A 19,969-nucleotide genomic window follows, 5' to 3' on the forward strand; every position below is an offset into this window, starting at 1 on the left:
CAATCACAGCACACCTCACTTTTCAGACCGATGAGCTTTGTAAAAATCGACGCGTTTCAGAAGGCGGGGCATAGAGAAGAAACAATAATGTACAGTATATGGAAAATAATGTGTTTTTGAACCTTAAACCGCATAAACACATTTCATTACACCAAATACACAAAATAATGTTCTTTTTTTAGCAACGTCATATGACCCCTTTAACAACATATGCGTGTGTTTACATTATATTGAAGTAGGTTAATGGTCACATGACATACAGATAAATCTTTTTTCTTCTTTTTGTCCATGCCTCAGGTTGATTATCAGCAAGTCTCTCTGCCGTTTCTTAAAGAACCGTATGTTTACCTGGAGCGCAAGACCAACACCATCCTCCTGAACACCAATGTTGGGCTGAAGGTACAGCCTCTGCATGAATTCACTCTGTGTTCAGTCTCCTATAGGAAATATATCCTATAGGATTTATTTGTAATGTTTTTATATGAATTTCATGATGACACTTGTGAGTTTATTTGCTGATTGTGATGTAAGGTGTTGTGGAATGGTCGTTCTCATCTGGAAGTCAGTGTTCCTGGTACCTACAAGAAGTACATGTGTGGTTTATGTGGCAACTTCAATAACTACCCTCAGGACGACACGAAACTACGCAATGGACAAATCACCAGCTCTGAAGCAGTGTTTGGAAACAACTGGAAGGTTAAGACGCTAAAACATCTTTATGCTGTGCTTGCTTATTGATATGTGGGATAGTAGCTGACAGCAAACGTAGAAATGGGACAGTTTTTGATGGAGAATGTGGGAAAACAAAACCGGTTTTCCCATTTATACACCAAGGCTAAGCATATCAGCGCTGATGCATAATTTTTTATTGTAATTAGTATAGCATGTATTTCACATGAATGTTAAATTATATGTACTTTGTTCTCCTTGCAGGTGGGCAGTGGAAATCCAAGTGTTCAGTGTCCTGATGCGATAAACATTCACCCATGTAAAGAAGCAGGATACTCGGCCCGTAAGACTGCGAATGCTCGCTGTGCAGTGCTGAAGTCGCCCGTGTTTGAGCGCTGTCATAAGCTGGTGCCACCCGAGATGTTCTATGCTTCGTGTGTGTATGATCTGTGTGCCTGCGGCTCCAATATAGACGAGTGTTTGTGTGACGTGTTGGAGGCTTACGCGTCTGAGTGCCGTGAGGCTGGAGTTATCCTGCAGTGGAGGTCGCCGACACTCTGCGGTGAGTGACAAATACACATACAGTACAGTACAACTTTGAAACTGATCTGGATCAACACCGAACTGACTTGAACTGAATAATAATACTATTGTTTTCTGTAGAGCTGCTTTATAGCTGAATTAAATTTCTTTCATAATTGATGAATATTGCAACATTGACACTGTTATTGAATAAACTGAATCAATATTTAACTAAATTGAGCTGAATAATGACATTTGTCTTCTGTACAGCTGTACAGCTGACCCTTATGAAATAAAACAATATACTGGAAAACATAATACAGTATGTTGGTGCTTATGTTTTTCAGTATACTGCAATATATGCATAGGCCATGTACTGTATAGCTATATATTGATACATATAAAAATATGTTACAAAAGATATCTATTTCAGATAAATGCTGTTCTTTTGAAACTGAAATTGCACACAACTGGTTTCAACATTAATGATAATCAGAAATGTTTCTTGAGCATCAAATCAGCATATTAGAATGATTTCTGAAGGATCACGTGACACTGAAGACTGGAGTAATGATGCTGAAAATTCAGCTTAATACATTACATTTTAAAATATTTTAAAATAGAAAACAGTTATTTTAAATTGTAAAAAATAATCATAATATTTCTATATTTTTTTTGTATTTTGGATAAAATAAATGCAGCTTTGGTGAACAGAAGAGACTACTTCAAAACCATTTAAAAAATCTTACCGTTTTAAAACTTTTGACCGGTGGTGTAGATTGTCACATATTTTTCAATAATTCAAAAAAGCGACAATTCTTTATGTATTAATATATAATAATACACTGCTCAAAGAAATTAAAGGAACACTTTGAAAACGCATCAGATCTCAATGGGGAAAAATATCATGCTGGATCTATGCTAATATGGACTGGGTAATGTGTTAGGAATGAAAGGATGCCACATCATTTGATGGAAATGAAAATTATCAACCTACAGAGGGCTGAATTCAAAGACACCCCAAAAATCAAAGTGAATGGACCGAAACATAATGTCCCAGAGGTGTTCTACTGGATTTAGGTCAGGTGAGTGTGGGGGCCATTCAATGGTATCAATTCCTTCATCCTCCAGGAACTGCCTGCATACTCTCGCCCCATGAGGCCGGGCATTGTCATACACCAGGAGGAACCCAGGACCCACTACACCAGCGTAGGGTCTGACAATGGGTCCAAAGATTTCATCCCGATACCTAATGGTAGTCAGGGTGCCATTGTCTAGCCTGTAGAGGTCTGTGTGTCCCTCCATGGATATGCCTCCCCAGACCATCACTGACCCACCACCAAACCGGTCATGCTGAACGATGTTACAGGCAGCATAACGCTCTCCACGGCTTCTCCAGACCCTTTCACGTCTGTCACATGTGCTCAGGGTGAACCTGCTCTCATCTGTGAAAAGCACAGGGCACCAGTGAAGACTGGAGACCAATGAAGACCTGCCAATTCTGGTGTTCAATGGCAAAAGCCAATCGAGCTCCACGGTGCCGGGCAGTGAGCACTAGAGGACATCGGGCCCTCAGGCCATTCTCTTGAAGTCTGTTTCTGATTGTTTGGTCAGAGACATGCACACCAGTGGCCTGCTGGAGATAATTTTGTAGGGCTCTGGCAGTGCTCATCCTGTTCCTCCTTGCACAAAGGAGCAGATACCGGTCCTGCTGATGGGTTAAGGACCTTCTACAGCCCTGTCCAGCTCTCTTAAAATAACTGCCTGTCTCTTGGAATCTCCTCCTTGCTCTTGAGACTGTGCTGGGAGACACAGCAAACCTTCTGGCAATGGCACGTATAGATGTGCCATCCTGGAGGAGTTGGGCTGCCTGTGCAACCTCTGTAGGGTCCAGGTATCGCCTCGTGCTACCAGTAGTGACACTGACCCGAGCCAAATGCAAAACTAGTGAAAAACAGTCAGAAAAGATGAGTAGGGGAAAAAATGTCAGTGGCCTCCACCTGTAAAACCATTCCTGTTTTGGGGGTCGTCTCATTGTTGCCCATCTAATGCACCTGTTGTTAATTCCATTAACACCAAAGCAGCTGAAACTGATTACCAACCCCCTCTGCTACTTAACTGACCAGATCAATATCCCAGGAGTTTAATTGACTTGATGCTATACTCTGATTAAAAAGTGTTTCTTTAATATTTTTGAGCAGTGTATATTAACACAATATATTAAAATGTAAGGACATATACATGTAGTTATGTATTTATGTTTATACAAGGGAAAGTCATTTGATATTTGTTATGCTTTAGTTTAACTCCATCCTTTCCCTCCTTCATCCCTACAGCCGTGGGCTGTCCGCTTGACCGTGGTTATGTGTTTGATGAATGCGGGCCGCCGTGTCCTAAGACGTGTTTTAACAAAGATGTGCCGCTTGGCGTGATCGAGGCTCACTGCTTCAAACCCTGTGTGCCGGGATGCCAGTGTCCCGCTGGCCTAGTGGAACACAACGCTCACTGCATCGCCCCCGAGAAATGCCCGAAAATTATCCACGGCAATCTCTGAGACCCACAAACTCGACCAAACATCACGTGGAGTCAAACCAGCTAAAACTGAGATCTGATGAACCACAACAAGCTCTTTAAGTCAACACGAAATCAGAATTTGCTTTATTTCTTTTTAATTCATATTCCTGGTCTTACACTATAAGATTTATTAGTGTACGTTATTTCAAAAAAAAAATTTGTAACATTAAAAATAATTAAAACAAATATCCTGTTTCACTCAGAAATACATCAAATTACTATGGACACTTGTTTCCGCAACAGATGAAAAAAAAAAGGTAATTGCTTTTTCATCTAACAATTCAGACTCTTTTGTAAACTCAGAATTCTGAGAAAAATAGTTCGAATTGTGAAATGAAAAATATCAGAATTGCGAGGATTCTTGTGTTTGTCTCGCAATTCAGAATTTGTAGCTCACAAATCAGACTGTTTTTCTCAGATTTGCAAGAAAAAAAGTCAGAATTATGAGATGTCAAAACTTTACATTTTTTAACCTGTGATGGAAACAGGCTTCCCCGAATTACGAATAGAGTTTTGTGTTGACTTTAAAATGCTTGAACTTAAAGCACATTTAAGTTTTACTTTATATCTCAAACCACATAAACAGTTTTCAACTGTATACTGCATTTAGTTGTTTTGTTGAATTGTTTTATTGGTGCTACTGTGTGTAAGTGTTTCTGACTGATTATAGGACACTGTGTTAACCTGTGTTTCATGGAGCTAATTTTTACGTCCTTCCACTGATAGGAGGATGGACAAAGTTTAACTACTTTTTCCTCACCACAGAACAAGAGTACAAAGAGGAAAAAGCATTTTTTTAATAATAATGAATTATGATTTTTTTTTTTTGCATGCCATAAGTTGCTTTTCTGGACTTTTCCTCTTTAATTTGATATTTTGAAAGAAATTAATATGAGTTGAACAATATGGATCTGAAATCTGCATAATTTTATCTGCACTGTTTTTGATAGGGCTTTTTTGGCTGTTGCACTGGTATTGTGATTTAAATATATTGTTACTCTCTTAAAATACATAGTTTTATAAGCAATATGTTATAAAGACACTTCATTTGCAACACTGACAGTGAATCTAAATAAAAATAGAAACACGAGCTAAATCTAACAGTGCCTTCACAGGATTATTTTGAGTTATGATTGTTATATTCATCAGATGCATTGACATTCTCAGGTTCTGTAAACCGTCAGTTTTTGTGTATGACATTGTCATAAACATTGTATTCTCATATTTACTGTGTCACGTTATTACACAAAATCCCACTGTTACCCAGCCTGTGTTTGTTCTTATTTGGTTTATTCACATTACCCTTTTAGTGAAAAACAGTAAAAGAAAAGTGCAATACTTTTTTTTTTCATATTTGTTTGACACTATTTGATTATGAACTGTTGGGGGATTTTTTTTTGTTTTGTTTTTTTTTTTGCCATCTCTTGGCTACCCCTTTTTCAATATAATGTAAATGAATTTTTTTGCTAGATAAGCACACATCAAAAACATTTAATTTAAAAACATCTCAAATTTAATTTAGATTTACAGTAAACATGACGTGGTTATATCATTTTAATAATTGTATTGTTTATAGTCTTAAAATATTTGGTTGCTATTTAAAAAAAAAACAATCTTGAATGAAAAAAAAATACTAAATAAAAATCCTAAATGGTTAAATTTAACCAAAAAAATGTCAAGTCTATCATAAGTAGCTATCTATCTTGGATTCAGCCAGGCTTTTTAGTGTTTAAGTATCATCACTAAATGAGTGTCATGATTTGTCTGAGGAAGAGTGTGGTCAGCACTGAGCTGAAGGTCCTCTTCTGTAATCTGACTCGAACGGTTTCCTCGGCAACAGACGTGGCTTTGTTGTAATCATGCATCATTCGTGAAGATAAACTCTCCGAACAGGTGAGACACTTTCTCTTTTCATGTTTAAATTATATAAGGTAAAACTATCTGTTATATTTTAATTTGATTATGAAGTACGGCAAGAACTCATTTTATTATGATGATTGTGTGTGCAGTATATAGATATAATTTTTTTGGTACGATGAAATCGAGCTTACACAAGGTGCTTTGTCTTTTTTAGGATGGAAGAGTGTTTTCATTTGGTCTGTGAGGCGATGGGTGTACATGAGGATGATGAGGTCGGCGTGGACATGATCTGTTCCCTCTATAAGAGCGTCTTCCTCATCACCGCCGGCCTGGACGAGACAGAGAGCCATTGCACAGGTGAACAAGATGTTCTGCTGTCTCAGATTCTCATGAATGAGAAGAGTGAGACAGAAAAGAAGCAGAAAGAGAAATGTTTTGTGTGATGTGTTCAGGTCAGAGGTCAGACTGGAGGCTTGTCATGTTCAGCCCGAGGAGTTCTGCATGTTCTCCTAGTGATGGAGAAACAACGTGAGAACAGAGAAGAGGTCTTTTTTCAATTTCATTCAATTCTGTCTATACAGTATTTCTCTTTATTTCTGACTATGTGTATATTTTTTCTTATTTATACTAAATCTAAATTAAGAAATAACTTCATTCTAAAAAAATTAAAAAAAAAACAAAAAAAATTTGTTGCAATGTACCATGTTAATATGAAGGATTTTTTCACAGGAATTTTACTTGCATTTTGAATTGTGCGTTTCATTGTGCTATGTTTTAGGATTGAAGGAAATAATCTTAACAAAAAGCATACTTGTAATTTTTGGGTCTTTTGGGTGCTTGAATTCGGAAATCATGTCAATTTGTGAAATTATATTATATTATATAAATTGTGAAGTTATATTGTTGCAAATTCAAGGATGTGAATGGCTTATATTTTCTGTAGCTGTACTGGGATCTCCAGATGTTGAAGGCTGGTAGAATTGATCATAAACAAAACACACAATCTTCAACAATCAACTTCAGCTCCAGGCAACAGGTAGAAAACCAAATCATATAATAATATAATATTGTATTGTATTATATTGTATTATTTTGTATGTTTTTAGTTAATCAGCTTTGCACTCTATTTTAGCTCATTCAATCATTTGTTAATCACTTTGGAGAAAGGTATCTGCTAAATGTATGTGTGCATCTTTTGTGATTGTTTTTTTTTTTCTGGGAGCAGGATCCAGAGCAGTTTAGTATCTTGTGTCTTCAGAACAGAGCCAAGAGACTCTACACCAGGTCAGTTTAAGCACACACTCTTTCATTCAGCTGCTCACAATCCCATTGAATAAAATCAGCGTATATTCCTCTTGCTTTCGGTTCAGACTCTTCAGATTCTTGACGGCGTGTGGAGTGTCCTACTGTCTCTTTCTCAGAAGAACACTGGCGTCATGCGAGCGGGCAAGATCTGTCCCAGCACTACTGACATCCTCCAGCTCCTGGACTACAAGTATGAGGTCATCAGAGAGCGACTGTACAGAGAGATGTTGCAGGATGAGTATGGTAACAGATATACTGAGTTCATAAACGCTCCCTTTCACAGAATAGTTTAACAGTATCTTATCACACATCATTACAGGTGTTGTTTGGTGGGACTCGATGTCGGCATGGGATCAGACAGAATGTGTGTGTGAACTAGGAGTGTGTGTAGAGCTGGCTTTCAGACACAGAGACTGGCTTCAGGTGTGTGGGCTTCCCGGGGCCCTCCGGGGCTACAGGTACTATTAGTTATTTGTGCATCTGTACGTGCAGTTGCTGACTTTTGAGTCTGCCATTATATATTTGGTATATCAATGTTTTAATGCATTATACTTTTCAAAGGTGTAACAATGATCGATAAGTGTTATAATGTTTTATAACTGTGGTTACAATTATTCATGAGATCATACAATCTATTATAAGATGCATGATGAGGCATGATGCATTAAAAATAATAGTAACACAAAGTTTTACTTAGTTAAATGCACTCTTTAACATGAAATGTATTTTATTAAACAATGTTAATTTCATCATTTACTAAAACATTATTAAAACCAAAAGTTGTATCTCTTAATATTATTCAGTGGAACTAACAATGAATTGTTTTACTTTTATTAACTAACAGTAACAAAGATTAATAAATACTGTAATAAATGTATTGCTCACTGTTAATGTTAGTTAATGCATTAATTCATGTTAAAATTAACGTTAAATAATGGGACCTTATTGTAAAGTGTTACCAAAATATTTTTATATGCATATGTATATATATATGTATATATAAGCTTAAATTAAAGTGCTACCAAATACATTATTCATTATTTTTGATGAATATGGTAGGAGCTGTGGTTCAGATACATTACACATTAATTATATTTGATGAATATGGCAGGAGCTGTGGTTCTGTGGTCTTGCGAGGCTGTCCTGAGAGTGTTAAACCTAGAGATCAGGCTTGGTCATCTAAACCGAGGGAACAGGCTTGGTCCGCTGTCATCTTCCTGTCAGAGCTGGAGTCACATTATCAGGATGAGAAGGAGTCAATCAGCGCACTCATGAACAGGTCATTCTATTGTGTTTATTGGTTGATGATTTCTCATAAATGCATGTGATTGGCTTAAAGCATCAGTAAGTCTCAAATATTTTAGATAAAGCCGATTTAGTCCAGACACATGATGACCTTAACTAACCATAGAAGAAGACAATTTATGGTTTTGCCTACAATAGCGCAACTCTGAGAATGCAATTTGAAGGCAATGTAGTGTTGCAGCGATGACGCATTTTTGTAGGCCAACCCAGAAGTTAGTGTGTATTACCAGTGTTGGGGGTAACACATTACAAGTAACGCGAGTTACGTAATCAGATTACTTTTTTCAAGTAACTAGTAAAGTAACGCATTACTTTTTAATTTACAAGAGAATATCTGAGTTACTTTTTCAAATAAGTAACGCAAGTTACTTTTTTTTTCAATTTATTGATTGACAGCTCTCCTGTCCCCATGTTGAGAGAAATCAGAAGATGTTACTGTAGTTCTAAAATAAATATGAATATGCATGAATTCATCTCACTCACAAAAAAAACAAAACAGATTCATTATTCCTCAAAATTTATAAAAATAATGCAATATATAATGCAATAATGCAACTCGCAATGACGCAAACCTGCAATAAATAAATGTTAAACAACACAAATATCCTTTATGTATTTAATCCCATTCTATTAACCAATGTCTTTGCTTCTGACCTTCGATGATCCAGTTCAACCATACTAATAAGCAAAAATTACTCTAGACAAACATTTGTGTGTCTTTTTTTATTGCTGAAGTGTGTTGAAATTTCTTCTTCTGTATTCTATTGTACAGACGTAAATTTACTTTCCCTTCAGCCTGAGGCTTATTCATTTCACTTTTGGTGTGAAAAGGCTTTTATATTTGCCAAAAATATAACTTTTTTATTTTAAAAACAAACAAGCATGCCCTGTCCAGATTTAAAATGTAACGCAAAAGTAACATAACGCATTACTTTCCATAAAAAGTAACTAAGTAACGTAATTAGTTACTTTTTTATGGAGTAACGCAATATTGTAATGCATTACTTTTAAAAGTAACTTTCCCCAACACTGTGTATTACTGATGTATTTTATATCGAAGAATAAAATGTGAAAATATCTTGAGCTTGTTTTAACCGCAGATCACGCATTTAATTAAAAAACATTCAAGAAATCCACTGACTTTGCGACAATGGAACCGGAAGTGCTAAAACAACTCATTTACTGGTTTTAGCCTAGAAAAATATGTCCTTCCTTCAACACAATAAATATGAGCATGCATAACTAGAAACTTTGACAGTCATATACCGGCATAGTTAAGCATGACCTTTTAATGTCAATATCAATCTGTAGTATTAAACATGCTAATGGTTGCAGATGTTGTGTTGTGATTTACTGCTCCTGCAGATTGGGACGGGAAGCTCTGCTTGTTATATATCTCAGTATGTGTGTCGCTGTGAGGAGAGCCGAGAAAGAGAATCAGTCCTACACTGCACTGCTGGTTGCTAGACAGCACTGGGACAGATGGTGAGCATGTTAAATATGGGAAGTGGACACATCATCCGTATTTAAAACATTACATGCTGACACATCCACCTACTTTCCCTCCGATGTGTGCAAGCTTGAATCCAAACATCTGTGTGTGCTCTAGGCCTTATATGAGAGGTTCAGTCAGTCAGGATCTCACCAGGATCTGGCTTCAGGAAAAACTGGATCCCACTGCTAAAACACAGCAGGGCTGGAAAACAGGAAATTGCGCACAACAGGTAATGTGTGCACATATACATGACATTTGGTGCCTTCAAGTCTTCCAAATTCCTATTTGTGAGTTCAGAAGTTACAGCATGTTGTGTTATAAGTTCAAGGAATTTTGGTTGGAATGAAAAAAACATGATTGGTGCTCATATAAAATATAGTAAAAATAGTAATATTGTGAAATATTATTACAATTTAAAATAACTTTTATTTTTACTTTTTATTAAATTTATTCCTGTGATCATTACTCCAGTCTTCAGTGTCACATGATCCTTCAGAAATCATTTTAATATGCTGATTTGCTGCTCAAAAACCATTTCTTATTATTATCAGTGTTGAAAATAGTTTAATATTTTTGTGGAAACCATAATATGTTTTTCTTCAGGAATTTATGATGAAAAGAAAGTTCAAAAGAACCGCATTTATTTGAAATATAAATCGTTTGTAACTTTATAATTTTCTTTACTGTCAATTTTGATCAATTTAATGCATCCTTGCTGAATAAAAATCAGCGCCAGGCATGACGAAGCGGATATCATCTTCTTTTGGAAGGCCAAACAAAGTAAGTTAGTTTCGCTTTCACAACGAAACACAGCGCCTTCACAACATGGCGGCGGCAGCAACAACAATACTACAGCTAGCATAAAAGTTACGCCTTCTTTATTTGCGTGAACAACATGCAAATTTTAGTCTTTGCAACTTTACAGATCTCCTTTATGCACCAAGAGCTCGTAACACTTCAAAGAGAAAGGAAAAATTGAAATAGCATCACATGACCCCTTTAATGTATATTGTAAATACTATATATTGTATCATTCTTACAAAAAATTATGGGAAATTTAGGAAAAACATGGTAAATTCATTTGGTCTCCTCATAAGCCAGCTTTATGAACAGTAAACTAAATACATAGATTCGTGAGTGATTATCTTGTAATATACTGTATAATCATTCCAAAATGACCTAAAGGTTGAAATATTTGCCTCATATGCTTGTGTTATGTACAGTTTTATTATAGATTGATTATTTTGTTTATTACCCATCAGGCTGTGCTGCAGTGTTTGGTTCCGTGTCAGGAGCAAGAAAGGAAACGATTGGTGGAGATCTTACACAGGCTTTACCTGAGTGACCTTGAGGGAAACATTCAGAAAAACAACAGTTAAAAACATCAACTACATATAAAAACACACACACCACTACAAAAGTGAAATAATATTCCTGTCATCATTTACTCACCCTCATGTTGTTCCAAATTAGTATGATTTGGGCTTCGTTTTTGGGTGAACTGAGTAGTGACTTAACATTAGAAGCACATCAGCGGTAAAATGTGCCTCTGGTTTTCATTAAAGTGTGCATACGTGTCTATCTTTCAGATGTGGTTCATGGATACGCGGTGGAACAGAGCTGTGTGTGGAGCCTGCAGCAGATCAAAGCCTCTCTACAGGAAGCACATGGTTCTTATCCCGGACCACTCGCCCCAGGGTGTTCTGGGATAGATGTCTCATGGGGGAAGTGTGCCACTCATTTGCTGACCCAGCTGACACAAGCACAAGATGACGAGGCCTGGACCATTTTAAACTCTCTGCCAGATTTGGTGAATCTCACACGCATTACAGTATACAGCATACTGTACTGTGCAGTGATCAGTATGCAAGTATTCCATTTTGAACAGAACAATAGTACATACTGTAGCAATTCTAAAAGATGAACTGTGCATTTGTCAAATTTAAACTAAGCTAAAAATAGATCGTGCAAATACAAAAATGAAGTTAAAGAATATGAAAAGCAAAGTAGTAAATAAACCAAACATTCTGTGTGCAGAGCAGATGATGTTTATTGTGTGAATTAATGTCTCTTTCACTTCTCAGGATCCTGAGGGTCTTTGGACTTTGCTTCGCAAATATGAGAGTGAACTTCACAGACCCAGTTTCCACAACCTACGTGAAGTTTTGCAGTCACGTGTGCCAACGCACACCAGCAGAGGCACCAGCGCAATGAACGCTCACACTGTAATGACTAATTACTTACACATTATCAATCACAAATCAAGCTTTTAGATTATTTTCATTATTCTTTAGCGTTTCATGATTTTTTAGGAAATCATTTATGGAGTAGATCTTTAGCAAGGCTTCACTTTTGCTGTTAACAGATGATGCCTACAATCTACTGTATGCAGAGATCTGAAGAAACTACACTCTTAAAAATAAAGGTTTCAAAAATGGGGGTTCATAGTGATGCCATAGAAGAACCATTGGATCCCCAAAGAACCTTTCAGTGAACAGTTCTGAAACAGAACCAGTTTTTTCTTAGTGTGAAGAACATTTCCACTATAAGAACTCTTTGTGGAATGTAAAAGTCCCATGGATGTTAAAGGTTCTTCATGGGACCATTAATGCCAATAAAAACCTTTATTTTTAACAATGCATGCAATGATGAAGAACCTATAGTGTAACATAAAGAACTTTTATAATATCCAGAGAATCTTGTTTCTTCAAGAATCCTTTCTAGTGAGAAATGGCTCTTGATATATAGAAACTTCTTTGTTGAACCAAGAAACTATTGAAGAAACTTTGCTTAAAGTGATTATCTAGGTATTCAATTGAAAGGAATGCAATGCGAGTAACTCTTTTCTTTGTCTGTTTTAGGAGAGAGAGAGGACTGAACAGGGACAAGAAGAGCCATCAGATGGTGAAAAACAAGAACTCTGCACTGGTAAATGACAAACATTTATATGCCAGGTAATTCATATAATACCTTAAAAAATTAAGCATTAAACAGTGATACGAGAAAGTGTTTTAACATTAAAACTACTAAGATTAATCACACATACTGTACTGCCCTTTAAAAGTTTGGGGTCACTCTGGATTTCAAAAGAATGCCGAAAAAAAACAGTAATAATGTGAAATATTATTTAAAAGAATTTAATTATTTAAAAGAACTGTTTTCTATTTAAATATATTTTAAAATGTAATTTATTCATGTGATGCAAAGCTGAATCTTCATTGCCACCTGATTCTTCAGAAATCATTCTAATATGCTGATTTGCTGCTCAAGAGACATTTATTATTACTGTTAATGTTGAAAACAGTTGTGCTGCTTAATATCTTGTGATTTTGCATTTTTGTGTTCGAAGGCTGCGGGATGGCTATAGATCCAGAAGATACTCCATATTTAGAGATCTTGTGTGTCAGAGACCCAAGAGATGAAGAGAGCACGATGGAGACGAGAGATGGAGATGTCTCGTAATATTAATTAACTACATGTATTTGCTATATGGTTAGGGTTAGGGTTTGGTTTAGGGTTATGTATAATTTATTGTTATTCTAATAGTAAGTACATGTAACATGTAACAAGGACACCTTAAAAATAGTATTTTATTTTATTATTTTATTTTGATGTCAGGAGGACATAAGAGATGGAGAGTTCACATTCAGTGAGACCCAGCAGCCCAAGCAAACACCACCCACTGATCCACAGCTGCTACAAAACACTGACACAACAGACACTAGCACAGCACCAGCAAGTGTTCATTTCCCAGACACACAAACATTCGAGAGCCGTGAGATGGAGGCATCGCTTCAGGAGCAGAGGAACGAGGAGGTCTGTGAGAGAGCGGGTGAGGAGCAGCAGCTGCAGCGGGAGGAAACGATGCGCTGCCTAGTGGACATCCAGAGGAGAGCAGAGCGACGCCGGCAACTAGACCGAGACAGACAGCTACTCCGAGTGAGACAACCCATGCTGCATGACATTTCTGGGACATTTTCTAAATATGTGGTGTGTTTATGGAAGCCTACTACCACACAAGAACAAGAACAAAAAAACATGCTTTGCTAAATCATAATCATGGCAAATACTTATATCATCATGAAATTATATGACATTTTAATTATGAAATTAATTAATTATAAAATTGAGATAAAGTCAGTCTAATTTTGGGACAAATTCGAAATTATGAGATATAAAGACAATTCTGTCAAATAGTTGGAGTTATGACAACAATTTTGGGATTAAAAAAGTCCAAATTTGATATACATGGAAGTCATAATTAGGAGGTAAATTCAAAAAATTGAGAATTGTAGTTGAAATTATGATTAAAAGTTGAAATTCTTATGACTTCATAACTGACTTTTTATCTCATAATTATACTTCTTATAATCTTTACTTTGTCAATTATTACTTTTATCTCCCGTCATTTTGACTTGTCATAATACAGTATGTATTTAGATTTTTTAAATCTCATAATTGGGTCAATATCACCATAGAGTGCCTTTCAACCCTCTCAATACTCAAATATTTTGGTTTTAATTTCCCATTCGCTTTATGACGTCATAAATTGTAAAAATAATAATAAAAATAATTTTTATAATTAATATATACAATATAAATAGTAGACACTCATATACTATAGAAACATATTAGCTGAGCTCCCACACATTTTTTTTTTATAATTCTGGGCCATTATTCGAAGCGTAAACCATAAGATATGTCCACCCTGTCATGGACATATATATATATTACTGTTAAATACGTTTTCATTGCAAAATTAAGATGCAAATTATATTTTCTGAAAGGTATGATGTCCCTTTCTAAACAGGGTTATTTGTTTGCTTTCAAATTATAAATACATAAAACCATGTGTTTTTAAAGAAACTCATACAATTTGTACATGTATTTTTCCTTATTTGGAGAAAACTGTGATATTTGGATGCAGTTTTTGGTCTGCATGTTTTTGCCCCCACACCTAGCTATTGAACACACTGGATTATATATGATTGAATTATTATTTAAAATCTCAAGCTCAAAATGTCCACCCTGTCAGCCACTTAGACATGACAGGGTGGACCAGCACATGACGGGGTGGACACATAATGCAGAACACACAAAACATGACAATGAAACATTTATTCAACTTCGAAAAAAAACAATATAATAATAAATAATAAAATTACATCCTCAATCACATTGATATGTGTTCATTTTAGTTTTTAGCAATATTAACTACAACTGAATGCTGTGTCCACCCTGTCATGTCTAAGTGGCCGACAGGGTGGACATTTTGAGCTTCAATTAGCATATTAGCTTACAACAAACTGTGACTTGCTAAATATTTAGTCTGGTCGTTGAAGAGAATTTGGTATATTTAAACTTACATATTTTGAAAATACTGTATTCTAATCACTTCTGGCATATCATATTTTATGCCGACAGGGTGGACATGTTAAGTTTTGGCAAAGCAAGTAAGCAACGTCAGACGAAGAAATTTTGTCAATTGAGAAGTCACCAATTTACTCACCTCAGCCGTTGAAATTCCCGCCACTGAAGAGACAAAAAATCTGATGTCACTAAAGGGCCTTTTCTTAAAGGGGCGGATTCCCCAATACGACAGGGTGGACAACCATTCAAGGGACATGGACAAACTCTTCTTTTTTATTAAATAAAAATATAGTTTTTATTACCAAATGATCAATACACTCAAATTGAGTAATCTCTTATTTAACAAAATATTAATAGGAGAACAATTTTTTTGAATTTTATGATTTGACAATATTCTACTATCATTCAAATTTAATGAGCCGTGCATGGGACATAGCAAAATAACACGCATCCTCTTACACAAAACAAAAAAAAATAATCTAGAAAATGTATCTAAAGAGCCAAGTAATGCTTTTGTTATGAATATAAAAACTTAGTCTAATATAATACACCCTTTCATAGTCTTTTTTATGTTAAGTTATCATGGCAAATGAGTTATGTACAGGACGTTAAAAGGCACCCTACAGTGATATTGACCCAATTGTGACTTAGTATCTCATAATGTCTACTTTTATGTCATAATCAGGATTTACCAGCGCAAGCTTGTTGGAAACGGGCTTCCATGTGTTTTATATGTGAAATATTTAGTAAAAAAGGCCATATACTTTGCTTTTGGACCTTTTTCAAACTCATAACCCATCTTACTTTCCAAATATGACATTTTTGGGTGCAACAGAATATTCAGTTAGAAAAAATTATTGGAATAACATGCAATTATGAATTGTGCACAACCAGGAATTTGAATTAAGTAGGATCTGTTTTGAGTTTAAGTTGACTTTAAGGGCAGGAAAAAACTATATAAAATAAGTTTATGGTTGACAACTGAATTGTGTTTCCGTCTGTTCAGGTTCAAGAGCGACTGGCTATCGTCCAGAGTCGGAAGGCAGATGAAGATCTGTTGGGTCTGAAGCAGGAAGACACACTCAGACATCTGACTGACACACTACAACAGGTACACACATTCACATGCACATTAGCAGACACCTTAATGTGAACATGATGTAAATGTTGACTAAATGTTCTAGGAGGATGAGCAACAACAGAAAACTTTAATAAGAGAAACTCCAGCAGATGAGGAGAGAACGCTCCTGCATTCTCCAGACCAGACGGGAGAGGTAACATATACATACTAATGCTAGACTACTTCAGTCTGACAGTGATCAATATGTGTTTCATGTCACTTAAAGGAGTACTTCACCCTAAAATGAAAATGGTCATCATTTACTTATCCTGATGCCACACCCGAAGTCTTTTTTTTTTGTGTGCTCATTTTGGTGCTTGAAACCTATGGAAACCCATTTTTGCCGCATAAAAAAGCATGCTTTAAGTCAAAATTATGATAAAAGTTTAAGTTGACAAATAATTTAGATTTTTGCATGTCAACATATCTCATAATTATGTTGAAAATTAAGTCAAAAGCGAGAGTTAAAATTATGATAAAAAGTGGACATTGACATACTAACTTGTATTTATAAGATAAACTGTCAAAATTATTACCTGTCATAACTGAGATAAAAAGTCGGAATTATGAGATAAAAAGTCATAGTAAAAAGTCAAGTCAAGTCGAAATGTCCAAAAATCATTTTTAAGATTTCTTTTTTATGTCGGAATTAATTTATTTTCTCATAATTATGACTTGGTACCTTTTATGTCATAATTTGATTTACCAAAGCATCATTTTTTTCTAACATGACAGAAATAGATTTACATTCGAAACAACCTGTGGTGATTGAAAAAGGGCAGCATCAACAATCTGCTAAATTTCTCCATTTATGAAGAAAGAAAATCCTGAGTTTGAAATTAAATGAGGGTCTTTTTAGAAAAAAAAAAAAGTTGCCCTAATCTAGCAACATTTTGTTTTTCTAGAAACACAGCTGGATTTAAAGAGCTCCTTGCACCCACAGCTCAACGCACGACAGAAACTGAAGAAGGACACTAGTGGGTACTCAAACCCATTTCTGCAAACATACAGCACACAGTCAAAACATTCATCCACTTTATTGATGTATGAGCACAAAAGTAACTGTTTGAACGACAGCAACTTGTATTCACGGTTCAAACACTTTCCTAATTGCCAATGATGAATGCCGCCCCTTGCAGGTTTATAATAGTGCTTACAATGCATGCACACATTGGCTGCTGATCTTTTAAGAAGACTGTGGTGTTTCTTTGGCAAATAAGAAGTTGCATGACTCGTATACCTTTATCATAGACAGAAAGCACATTAAAACACTTCTGGGTTTGGTTTGCTTCATATTCATCTCAGTAGAGAGTGTGTCGCCCACATGCATGCTATTCTGTCCTGCCATTGAATATAAACCAGTACAAGATGACTGACAGTGCCTGAATAACTGGCAAGTATATAATGAAACACGTCTGAACATTTTATTGAACTCCAGGAAACTCCACAATGCCTCAGTCTTTAACAAATGTGCGTGCGTGCGTTAATTATAACTTAAACAACACAGTCTGTCTCCCCACAGACATTGAATTTTATATATTCAGAGAGCATATATACTGTGAAAGTCTACAATGGAAATGAAGTAGTGATGAATAAATTATTTTGCTTTGCCTTTAGTTATGCTTGTCTTTTCTTTTAAAACAGTGCATGAATGAGTGTACTTGTAGGTAGGATTGCAGTAAATAAGTCTAAGTGTATGTCTATATATACTGCAAGTGTGTGTGTTTGGTTCACTATATGATGAACGTGGAGGTGGGGATTGAATCTGTCCGACAAAAGGGAATCGTAATACTTCCCCCAAAAAACTTGCAAAGAATTCTGGGACTATTGGTGGGCGCATTGCACCCCCGGACCATGCGGACCACCTTCTTCATCGGAGCTGTCGTTATACGCTTCACGGCGGTGACCACCAGACGATCCCTGACTGATGTCAAAGTCCTGCAGATCAACTTCCTCCGCATCAGCTGAGATAACAGTAACCTCTGTACGCGACGGCAACAGATCCTCCAACTCCTGCGTGAGCAGACACACACGAAAAACAGGGCAACTCAACCAAAGTCTGCATCTCTTCAGGTACACTCCAGCGATATTTTACTATCATATAGGTACCATTGTAGTTTTTATTAATAGTTTGTATGAGTTTTCATTTTTATTTCAGTTAAAGTTTTAGTCAATGTTGTTGTTTTCCCCCCAGTTTTATTTGGATTTGTTTGTTTTTTTGTGTGTCCATATAGTTTTTATTATTTTTTTATTACATCAAGTTAAACTAAATTAAAATGAAAAATATTTCCTAGGCAATAAGATAAAAAAAAAGGTTTTAGTCAACTTATAATAACAAGAAAATAGCTCCAAGACCTAATAAGCTACTTTAGAAAGCATTTTAAGGCATCATAGGCACGCTACTGATGCAAAGACGAATAAACAAACTAATAAGATAAAAATGTAAAATTTTACCCAATATTTGTATACTTTGAAAACCAGTGTTTTTCAGCATTTTCATAAACTATTGTTTATAAATCATTTATATTCTATTAAAAACTATTAACTACTATTAATATTTTGAATTAGTTATTTTTGTATTTTCGGTTTTAATTTAATTTTTGTAAATCTGTTATGTCTTAAATAGTTTTTAAATATTTCTATTTAGGTTTTAATTAGTTTTGGTTTTAGTAATTTTAGTACTCAAACTTAAAAAACATTTGATCTAATATTTATATTTTATTTAAGCTTTATTTAGAACATTTTTAATGATTTTAGTTAACAATAACAGCACTGTTGAAAACTCGCCGTTAGTTTCTCTGTGCTGATCCAGCCGTTCTCAGGAAACTGGACGTCAAACTTGATGTACAGATCCCCTTTCTCAAACGGGTTTCTGTACTGAGGCATTCCTTCCCCTCGGATGACCCTTGTAGAACCTGACAACGAGAACACAACAACATTTCCTACAACATATTCTACGAACACATGAACAAAACATTGACAAACCATGGTGCTCACCTGGCTCTATGACTTTGCCAGGGGGATATTTGATGACGAGATGTCGGCCGTCGAGGTGCGCGAGCATGAACTGAAATCCGCACAGCGCCTCCACCAAACCAATCCTGTGGCACAAGTGCAGATCGTTTCCATCACGACGGAACTCCTGTAAACAAAGACATCATAGATATTTGTGCTGTAAAACAACAACAAAAAACACATTTCTATTCTTATAATGCAAACATTTTCATTCTGCAAAAAAGCATATTCTAACTGCCAGAAAGTGATTAAAATGTTGCTTGCTTGACTTCAAATACACTTAAAGGGAAAGTTCACCATACAAAAAAAAAAAGCTAATTCTGTCAATTTACTCAAGTTGACAGTAGCCATTAACTTCCATAATATGGAAAAAAAATACTACGGAAGTCAATGGCTACTGTCAACTGTTCAGTTACCAACATTCTTAAAAATAACTTCTTTTGTGTTCAATAGAAGAAAGTAACTCATGCAGGTTTGGAACAAGTGGAAGGTGAGTAAATGATTACATCATTTTCATTTAAGAACACATGCATATATGTAAATTAAAGTGCAACAGGAAATAAAGATCAATTATTAATTAAAATAATATTTTTGATTCAACAATTTAAGTACATTAAAGGGGTCATATGATGCGATTTCAAGTTTTCCTTTCTCTTTGGGAGTGTTACAAGCTGATTGTGCATAGATAAGATCCCTGAAGTTGCAAAGACTAAAGTCTCAAATCCAAAGAGATA

The 19,969-nt window shown here is 35.6% G+C and overlaps 3 protein-coding genes across 3 annotated transcripts in view; 2 read left to right on the forward strand and 1 right to left on the reverse strand.

Annotated features, from left to right (window-relative positions):
• Positions 1-3,869, forward strand: part of kcp (kielin cysteine rich BMP regulator) — a 61,170-nt gene extending 57,301 nt beyond the window's left edge. Inside the window, exons 47-50 of the mRNA XM_016483609.1 lie at positions 298-399; positions 532-696; positions 934-1,231; positions 3,528-3,869. Of these exons, the coding sequence (XP_016339095.1) occupies positions 298-399; positions 532-696; positions 934-1,231; positions 3,528-3,745 (783 nt within the window). The 3' untranslated portion in view covers positions 3,746-3,869. The remainder of the gene's footprint in view (positions 1-297; positions 400-531; positions 697-933; positions 1,232-3,527) is intronic.
• Positions 3,870-5,840: 1,971 nt separating this feature from the next.
• On the forward strand, positions 5,841-17,217 carry LOC107686595 (uncharacterized). Its single transcript, XM_074186994.1, is given in 19 exon segments — positions 5,841-5,993; positions 6,078-6,170; positions 6,569-6,661; positions 6,848-6,913; positions 7,005-7,173; positions 7,250-7,388; positions 8,042-8,209; positions 9,601-9,720; positions 9,845-9,959; positions 10,993-11,104; positions 11,320-11,540; positions 11,815-11,955; positions 12,592-12,658; positions 13,080-13,183; positions 13,349-13,669; positions 16,107-16,211; positions 16,285-16,313; positions 16,315-16,374; positions 17,126-17,217. Coding segments are annotated over 19 exon segments (2,349 nt in total). The 3' UTR covers positions 17,199-17,217.
• A 96-nt stretch (positions 17,218-17,313) lies between these two features.
• dnaja2b (DnaJ heat shock protein family (Hsp40) member A2b) overlaps positions 17,314-19,969 on the reverse strand; it is a 7,026-nt gene continuing 4,370 nt past the window's right edge. The window contains exons 7-9 of the mRNA XM_016483610.1: positions 19,218-19,362; positions 19,008-19,135; positions 17,314-18,233 (exon numbers count right to left, since the gene is read on the reverse strand). Of these exons, the coding sequence (XP_016339096.1) occupies positions 18,045-18,233; positions 19,008-19,135; positions 19,218-19,362 (462 nt within the window). The 3' untranslated portion in view covers positions 17,314-18,044. The remainder of the gene's footprint in view (positions 18,234-19,007; positions 19,136-19,217; positions 19,363-19,969) is intronic.

This window comes from Sinocyclocheilus anshuiensis, unplaced genomic scaffold, assembly GCF_001515605.1.
Source record: "Sinocyclocheilus anshuiensis isolate Anshui unplaced genomic scaffold, SAMN03320099.WGS_v1.1 scaffold733, whole genome shotgun sequence".
Taxonomy (NCBI): domain Eukaryota; kingdom Metazoa; phylum Chordata; class Actinopteri; order Cypriniformes; family Cyprinidae; genus Sinocyclocheilus; species Sinocyclocheilus anshuiensis.